This window comes from Procambarus clarkii, chromosome 39 (genome assembly GCF_040958095.1).
Source record: "Procambarus clarkii isolate CNS0578487 chromosome 39, FALCON_Pclarkii_2.0, whole genome shotgun sequence".
NCBI lineage: Eukaryota > Metazoa > Arthropoda > Malacostraca > Decapoda > Cambaridae > Procambarus > Procambarus clarkii.
Window position 1 is genome coordinate 23,779,777 of NC_091188.1, and position 9,979 is coordinate 23,789,755.

The window sequence follows — 9,979 nt, forward strand, 5'->3', positions numbered from 1 at the left end:
GCTGAGAACCAGTTACATGGAAACTGGCAGAGACTGGGATGATGGTCTTCCACTGATGCACATGGCAATGAGGGATACTTATCAGGAGTCCCTGGGGTGTTCACCCAACTCATTAGCTTTTGGCCATGAGATGAGAAGTCCACTAACCATCTTAAGAGATAAGTTGGTCGGAAATCCAAATAGTGTTGTGCAGGTAAACTATATTCATGACTTACAAGATAAGTTAAATAAAAACAGGGCTAAAGCCTTAATTCATCTTAAAGAAGCTCAAGGAAAAATGAAGGCACAGTACGATAAAAAGACAAAGCAACGACATTTTGAGGCAGGTGATAAAGTGGTGGTACTAATGGCACGACAGAGACCAACATTGTTGCATAGGTTCCAAGGTTCTTATACAGTGATAAAGAAACTCAGTTCCACCAACTATGTAATCCAAACACCTGATCTCAAGAGAAAGGAAATAGTAGTGCATGTGAATAGGATGAAACTAACACAGAAGGGAACTACCAATACCAACCAGTTGCTTGGTGTAGCCCATGTAGATGAGAATAATGGGGAATGTGATTTAATAGTGTACCTAATGCTCATGTACCTTATTTTAGCAATGGTGAGTGGTTGGCTAATGTCCAGAAAATGGTGGAACATTTGTCATCAGAGCAGAAGCAGGACTTGGAACAGTTGCTTACTTCTCATGCAGACATCTTTGGCGATATTCCCACCCAGACTTCAGTTATTCACCACGACATCGAGGTGAACGACAACCAACCAGTCAAGTCACACCCATATAGAGTCAACCCCTACCAAGTTGAATCTCATCCGGAAAGAAGTCGACTACATGCTTCAACATGGATTGGTGAGACCTAGCAGCAGCAGTTGGAGTAGTCCTTGTATTTTGGTTCCAAAGAAGGATGGAACTCAGAGGTTGGTCATTGACTACCGTAAGCTAAATGTAATGACTGTTGATGATAACTTTCCAATACCTAGATTAGATGATTGTATTGACAGTGTTGGTAAAGCCAAGTTTGTAACCAAACTAGATTTGTCAAAAGGGTACTGGCAAATTCCTTTAACCACCAAGAGCTCGGGAGATGAGTGCATTTATAACTGCAGATGGGTTGTATGAATTCACTGTAATGCCTTTTGGGCTGAAAAATGCCCCAGCGACTTTCCAGCGTCTTATGAACTTAGTGTTAAGAGACATACCACAATGTAGAGCTTATTTGGATGATATTGTAATTTTTTACAATAATTGGGAGGACCATATGAAAGGTTTGGCTAAACTATTAAAATGCTTAAAGGAGGCTAATTTAACTGTAAACTTACATAAATGTACTTTTGCTAGAGCTAGTATTTCTTACTTAGGATATGAAGTGGGAAATGGGAAGGTGTTACCACTCAAAAATAAAATAAATGCTATATTAGAGTATTCAGTGTTGGCTAGCAAGAAGGAGGTGCAAAGATATCTAGGAATGTGTGCTTATTATAGGAAGTTCTGTAAATATTTTGCAGCAATTGCAGCTCCTTTGACAAACTTGCTATGTAAAAATGTAAGGTTTAGATGGTCTCAGGAATGTCAGGATGCATTTACTAAATTAACAGGAATGTTGTCATCTGGTCCAGTGTTAGCTACTCCTGACAACTCTAAGCCATTCAAACTATATATAGATGCTTCGGACTGGGGTGCTGGTTCTGTGCTAATTCAAGAAGATGATGAGGGTATTAATCATCCAATACATTACTATTGTAAAAAATTTACTAAATGTCAACAGAGTTACTCCACAGTGGAGAAGCAGGCTTTATCATTATTACTAGCTGTTAAAAAATTTGACATTTATCTATCAGCCAATACTGTTGAAGTGTTTACTGACCACAACCCCTTAACATTTATTGCTAGCATGAAGAATTCCAACCAGAGAATATTAACTTGGTGTTTATTGCTGCAAGAGTACAATCTGGTCATCAAACATATTCCAGGAAAATTAAATGTAGTAGCAGATGCACTTTCTAGATTGCCAAAACCTGGGTGACTTAGGGTTGTACTATTGCTCAGAGTTGTATATAAAAGTGAAATTCCTTAAAGAATTTATCTTTTTTTTTCTCCATGGCTAAGAAGGGGTGTTACGAACCTTACCTCCTGTGGAGGTTGGTTTCGGTTGTAAAATGTTGGTGGACACAGTGAAGAGTGTTTATTAGATTAAATCCACAGCTGAGATCAGAGAGGCCGCAATTCAACATTAATACTCCGCCCAGTAAAGTAGTGCCTTCTCAGCTGGGATCATCAGAAATAATGTGAACTGGAATAGCCTAACTATGTAAGGGAAAAATGGACTCTATCAAAAAGCATGCATGGGGAATATAGTAAATAAAATCATTAATGTGTTTGATAGCATATGTAAAGAATAGAGTATTAAGGGGCGATGATGCAAGAGAGGTGGACGCCATCTTGACTGGAGGGGGAGGTGTATCGCTGCCGACCGTTCCTGCTATTTGAGGGGTTTTCTCCGGCCGTTCAGTCAGATAAGCCTATCCTTGTCTATATCCAGGGTTGCAAGATTGGGTAGAGTAATATTACAGAAGTTGGAGAGGTTTTATAAGAGTCCAGGTTTCCTAGAGGCTAAAATATATGTCATTGGATGATAGCGTTTGTGGCTGGGTGCACGATACCAGGTATGGGGCAGTGAGCCGTGGGGTGGTCAGAGCCACTTGAGTTTATAATACGAAGTGATTTTATGTTGTGAGGAAAACGCCTTGTTGAATGTATTCCTGTGTGACATGTATGTATAAATTTGTGACTTGTGTACTAGGCTGTTTTCCTTACTCCTTATACTCCCTACACAACATTTTAAGGACCACCACCACCAAACTCTCAATAGCTCTCTATGACAACAAATCGTATCACTACTGATAACATCAGTAAGACACAGGCCGTGATACCCACTAAAATCTAACACGCCCTAGACCCACTAACATCTAACATGCCCCAGTCCTACTAATATCTAACCTGCCCCGTACCCACAAACATCTAACACGCCCCATACCCACTAACATCTAACTCGCCCCAAACCCTCTAACATCTAACATGCCCCATAACCACTAACATCTAACATGCCCCATACCCACTAACATCTAACAAGCCCCGTACCCACTAACATCTAACATGCCTCATACTAACTAACATCTAACACGCCTCATTCCCACTGTCATCTAACACGCCACATCCACTAACATCTATCAAGCTCAGTACCCACTAACATCTAATACGTCCCGTACCCACTAACATCTAACACGCCCCATACCCACTAAAATCTTACTTGCCCCGGATCCACTAACGTCTAACATGCCCCATTCCCACTAACATCTGACAAGCCTCATACCCACTAACATCTAACGCACCCCATACCCACTAACATCTAATATGCTTTGTATCCACTAACAGTTAATACACCCTGGACCCACTAACATCTATCACGTCGTGTATATACTAAAGATCTAATACGCCCCGTACCTATTAACATCTATCCCGCCCCGTACCCTCTAACATCTAACACGCCCCATACACACTAGCATCTAACATGCCATATAAACACTAACATCTAACATGCCCCATACACAATAACATCTAACAAGCCCCGTACCCACTAACATCTAACAAGCCCTGTACCCACTAACATCTAACATGCCCTGTACCCACTAACATCCAACATGCCTCATACCAACTACCATCTAACACACCTCATACCCACTATCATTTAACACACCACATACCCACTAACATCTATCAAGCCCAGTACCCTCTAACATCTAATATGCCCCGTACCCACAAACATCTTACTCTCCCTGGATCCACTAACGTCCAACACCCCCAAACCCACTAACATCTAACATGCCCCATCCCCACTAGCATCTAACATGCCCCATTCCCACTAACATCAAACAAGCCTCATACCCACTAGCATCTAATATGCCCCATACCCACTAACATCTAACATGCCCCATCCCCACTAACGTCTAACATGCCCCATTCCCACTAACATCTAACAAGCCCCATGCCCACTAGCATCTAACGCATCCCATACCAACTAACATCTAACATGCCACGGATTAACTAACGTCTAACACGCCCCTAACCCACTAACATGCCCCATCCCCACTAACATCTAACATGCCCCATTCCCACAAACATCTAACACGCTTCATACCCACTAACATCTAACGCACCCCATACCCACTAACATTTAACATGCCCCGTACCCACTAACATCTAACATGCCCCGTACCTATTAACATCTATTACGCCTCATCCCCACTAACATCCTACACTCCACATGCACACTAACATCTAACAAGCCCAGTACCCATAAACACCTAATATGCCCCGTACCGACTAATATCTAACACGGCCCTGACCCATTGACATCTATCACGCCCTGACCCACTAACATCTAACACGCCCTGGACCCACTCCTTACACCTAACATCCTTTTCACACCAACTTCATCCACCTTTTCCAAAGCACCAGATACCAAGTCACATATACAGGGCGCCCCCCACCGAGGCAGTCCTGGTAAATGTTTCCTGTTAAATATCCTACCATCCACATCTTCAGTTTCATATCGACGTTAGACTTTGCCATACGATTATATAACGCATGTTCCTCCGAAAAGCCAAATTTGTTTAGCAGCAACAGCGAGTTGCAGAATTCGATCAGGAGCAACGTGATTGAATGAGTGCAACTTTATGTCCCATGCTCTTTGATAAGTTAAGCGTCTTAGAGAAACTCGAAATGAAAGTGAATCTCCAGATTTGATTGAAGTGACAAAAAACACGTACTGTGTGTGTTTGTATGTGTGTGTGTGTGTGTATATATATAATATATATATATATATATATATATATATATATATATATATATATATATATATATATATATATATATATATATATATATATATATATATATAGTCGTACCTAGTAGCCAGAACGCACTTCTCTGCCTACTATGCAAGGCCCGATTTGCTTAATAAGCCAAGTTTTCATGAATTAATTGTTTTTCGACTACCTAACCTAACCTAACCTAACTTTTTTGGCTACCTAACCTAACCTATAAAGATAGGTTAGGTTAGGTCAGGTAGGGTTGGTTAGGTTCGGTCATATATCTACGTTAATTTTAACTCCAATAAAAAAAATTGATCTCATACATAATGAAATGGGTAGCTTTATCATTTCATAAGAAAAAAATAGAGAAAATATATTAATTCTGGAAAACTTGGCTTATTAGGCAAATCGAGCCTTGCATAGTAGGCTGAGAAGTACGTTCTGGCTACTAGGTACGACATATATATATATATATATATATATATATATATATATATATATATATATATATATATATATATATATATATCGGCCAGAACCTTGCAACACATCCCTAAAGCAGCCCGCCCCCATGCAGCAGCCAAATTATCTGCCCTCCTGAGAAAGGTCAACGACTCTCCTGGAACGACCCAAGCATGGCACAACCTCCTAATGTTTGGCAACATATGTCTAGCCACCCCTGCAAGGAGAGACAAAACCTTAGCTGCCTCAGTCATCAAAGCTATAAATGATTTTCCCAGGGAGGACAACCAGGTGCGCCTTCCCACTCACGCGAGAAACACCCACGGCAGGAAGAGCAATAGTGGCATATCCGAGATATCAAAAATCAGAACATCAGTCACCAAGAAAATAGAAGAAGGAAACACTATTGGCGCAATACGAGTCATCACCAGTGAGGACTCAATTGCCGACAGAGATGCCGCAACAGCTCAAGCCCTAAGGGAGAAACACCCACCCAGGGCTCCGCGTGAGGACGACATTGTACAAGTGGGGGCTACCGGAGCAGAACCTCTCTGGGTGGCTGAATCTGTGGTCCATAAAGCAGCCATGTCCTTCCCTACAGGATCAGCAGGTGGGTTCACAGGACTAAAACCCAACCACCTCAAGCAAATGCTCAACCCTGCACTGGGTGACATTGCAAAGAACCTCTTGGTGGAACTAACCAGATTCACCAACACATGTCTAGCTGGCAACATACCAGCGTCCATAAGACCGATCTTTTTTGGAGCATCTCTCTGTGCTCTAAAGAAAAAGGATGGAGGGATCAGGCCAATAGCTGTGGGCAATTCTCTTCGGCGTCTCGTCGCAAAGGCAGCTGCAAGAACAGTTAGTGATGCAGCGGCCAACATGCTGAAGCCAAAACAGCTCGGGTTTGGCATTCCACAAGGGTGTGAGGCGGCAGCCCATGCAGCTCGAGCCTTCATCGCCAACATCACCGACGAAAAGGCCCTTATCAAGCTAGATTTCAAAAATGCCTTCAATTTGGTGCGGAGGGATGCTGTACTCCGTGCGGTTCATAGTCATTTCCCTTCCCTCTATCCTTTTGTACATTCATGCTACATGCTAATAATTTCAGGGGTAAATCTGCAACGCAAGCTTCATACACTGCACGCATTACTGGAACATCCCAAATATGGTCATCCCCCAATGAGATGCCACGGTCTCCCCCCACAGGAATGAACATGCAATAGCATTAACAAAATATTACATATAAGCACACTACAGCATGCTACACATAAATCAAACATGTATACTGGAAAACAAATGGATATAATGTTTAATTTAAATATCTGAGGAAAGAAATAATGGACATACATGATTATCATGATAAATGTTAGAATCAAATATATGGATTCATAACAATGCCATCACGAGTGTTGACGTCAGCACGAGTTTTCACACCAGCACAAGTCCTGATGCCAGCACGAGTGTTGAGCCCAGCACGAGTTTTGACGAAAGCACAAGACCTGATGCCTGCATTGGTGTTGACGACAGCCCGAGTCTTACGTCAGCTTGAGTTTTTACGCCAGCATGAGTGTTGACGCCTGCACGAGTGTTGATGCCAGCACGAGATTTGACGCTAACGCGAGTTTTGACACCAGCACAAGTCTTGACGCCAGCAAGAGCGTTGACTCCAGTATGAGTTTGGATGCCAGTACAAGTCTTGACACCAGTATGAGTTTGGACGCCAGCAGAGTTTTTTTTTTTTTTTTTTTTTTTTTTTTTTTTTTTTTTTTTTTTTAGATATATACAAGGAGTGAGTTGTTACATTCTTGTACAGCCACTAGTACGCATAGCGTTTCGGGCAGGTCCCTGGAATACGATCCCCGCCACGAAGAATCGTTGTTACAACCAAGTACACATTTTACTGTTGCGTTAAACAGAGGCTACAGTTAAGGATTTGCGCCCAGTAAATCCTCCCTAGCCAGGATACGAACCCATGACAAAGCGCTCGCGGAACGCCAGGCAAGTGTCTTACCACTACACCACGGAGACTGCGGAGTGTTGATGCCAGCACTAGACTTAACACTAGCACAAGTCCTGATGCCAGCACGAAGATGACGCCAGAACAAGTTTTGACGCCAGCACAAGTTCTGATGCCAGTACGAGTATTGACGTTCGCACGAGTTTTGACATTAGAACAAGTCCTAACACTAGCACAATTCCTGATGCCAGTACGAGTTTTGACGTCAGGTCATGTCTTGACACCAGTTCAAGTGTTGACACCACCACGAGTTTTGATGTGTTGACGTCAGCACGAGATTTGACGCCAGCTCAAGTCCTGATGCTAGTATGAGTGTTGACGCCTTCAGGAGATGTGACGTCAACACAAGTCCTGACGCCATTACGAGTCTGGATGCCAGCACAACTTCTGATGCTAGCAGGAGTGTTGACACCAGCACAAGTTTTGATGACAGCACAAGTCCTGTAGCCGGCACGAGTGTTGACGCCAGCTCGAGTTTTGACGCCAGCACGACTTTTGGCGCCAGCACAAGTCCTGATGCTAGCACGAATGTTGACGACAGCACGAATATTGACGCCAGCACATATCCTGATGCTAGCACGAGTGTTGACGCCAGCACGAGTTATGGCGCCAGCACAAGTCCTAACAGTAGCAAAATTCCTGATGCCAGCCAAAGGTTTGACGCCACCACCAGTCCTGACGCCAGCACGAGTGTTGACGCCTACACAAGTTTTTACGCCAGCAAGAGTGTTGACGCCACCACATGTCATGACACCAGCACGAGTGTTGACGCAAGCACGAGTTTTGACACCACCGCAGATAACAATTCAGAGTTATGTCTAAATTTCACAGCAGCTCATATTTTTTGTGAGTGGAAAAATCTAACAGAGGCAAGTAACAGGTATTACTGCAGGACATAACCTCTCTCTTGCATCATATAAATGTTGCCCGTGGGAAAATTATACAATAATAGTCACGTTACAATTGTGACGTTTTTAGCGTGTATTACATTTCAATGAAACTAAATATTTGTTATATTTTTTTATACCGTGTAGGTATTTAGTTTGGCGAAAATAACACGAATGCGCATATATTTGTGCACACACATATACATATTATGTATTTATGTGTTTGTATACATATGAAAACGTATAATCACAATGGGAAAATAAAACAAGAAATTCCTCGAAAGCTTGCATGAAAATCAACACATCATCAAAGTATTAACAGTGAAATACAGTACAGGTAAAAGTAAGGTAACACAGTGATTAATATAATTCAAACATTTTCAATAGCAGAGTAAAGTGAATACAATTTAGCTGGAACAATCCGCACATATTTCCCAGACTAGAGTGAGAAAAGGTGTCCCGCCGGGCCTACTCAAGACTCCTTACTGCCAACGAGTTTATGTCTGCTGGTTACTCTGATTTGGTCTTGAAGATGGTAGAATGAAATGGACTGTTTGGTGTCTGGTGTTAAAAAACGGCAGACAGCAGAGGGAGACAGACACCACAGGGAGACAGACACCACAGGGAGACAGACACCACAGGGAGAAAGACACCACAGGGAGACACACCCCCATAGGGAGACAGACACCACAGGGAGACAGACACCACAGGGAGACAGACACCAAAGAGAGACAGACACCACAGGGAGACAGACACCACAGGGAGACAGACACCACAGTGAGACAGACACCACAGGGAGACAGACACCACAGGGAGACAGACACCACACGGAGACAGACACCACAGTGAGACAGACACCACAGGGAGACAGACACCACAGTGAGACAGACACCACAGGGGGAAAGACACCACAGGGAGACACACCCCCATAGGGAGACAGACACCACAGGGAGACAGACACCACAGGGAGACAGACACCAAAGAGAGACAGACACCACAGGGAGACAGACACCACAGGGAGACAGACACCACAGTGAGACAGACACCACAGGGAGACAGACACCACAGGGAGACAGACACCACACGGAGACAGACACCACAGTGAGACAGACACCACAGGGAGACAGACACCACAGTGAGACAGACACCACAGTTAGACAGACACCACAGGGAGACACACACCACAGGTAGACAGACTCCACAGGGAGACAGACACAATAGGGAGACAGACACTACAGGGAGACAGACACCACAGGGAGACAGAGACTACAGGGAGACAGACACCACAGGGAGACAGACACCACAGGGAGACAGACACCACACGGAGACAGACACCACCGGGAGACAGACACAACAGGGAGACAGACACCACAGGGAGACGGACACCACAGGAAGACGGACACCACAGGGAGACAGAGACTACAGGGAGACAGACACCACAGGGAGACAGAGACCACAGGGAGACAGACACAACAGGGAGACAGATACCACAGGGAGACAGACACCACAGTGAGACAGACACCATAGGGAGACAGACACCACAGGGAGACAGACACAACAGGTAGACAGACTCCACAGGGAGACAGACACAATAGAGAGACAGACGCCACAGGGATACAGACACCACAGGGAGACGGAAACCACAGCGAGACAGAAACCACAGGGAGACAGACACCACAGGGAGACAGACACCACAGGGAGACAGACACCACAGGGAGACAGACACAACAGG

General features: G+C 43.9%; 1 protein-coding gene across 1 annotated transcript; it reads left to right on the plus strand.

Annotated features, from left to right (window-relative positions):
- Nucleotides 1–7,668: 7,668 nt before the first annotated feature.
- LOC138372627 (uncharacterized) lies at nucleotides 7,669–8,259 on the plus strand. The gene has a single exon (XM_069338119.1). It carries the CDS (start codon nucleotides 7,669–7,671, stop codon nucleotides 8,257–8,259), a length of 591 nt encoding a protein of 196 aa, XP_069194220.1.
- Nucleotides 8,260–9,979: the final 1,720 nt, after the last annotated feature.

Excerpts from the sequence above, each read along its gene's own strand:
- LOC138372627 (XM_069338119.1), top strand. The coding sequence starts at position 7,669 with ATGAGTGTTGACGCCTTCAGGAGATGTGACGTCAACACAAGTCCTGAC.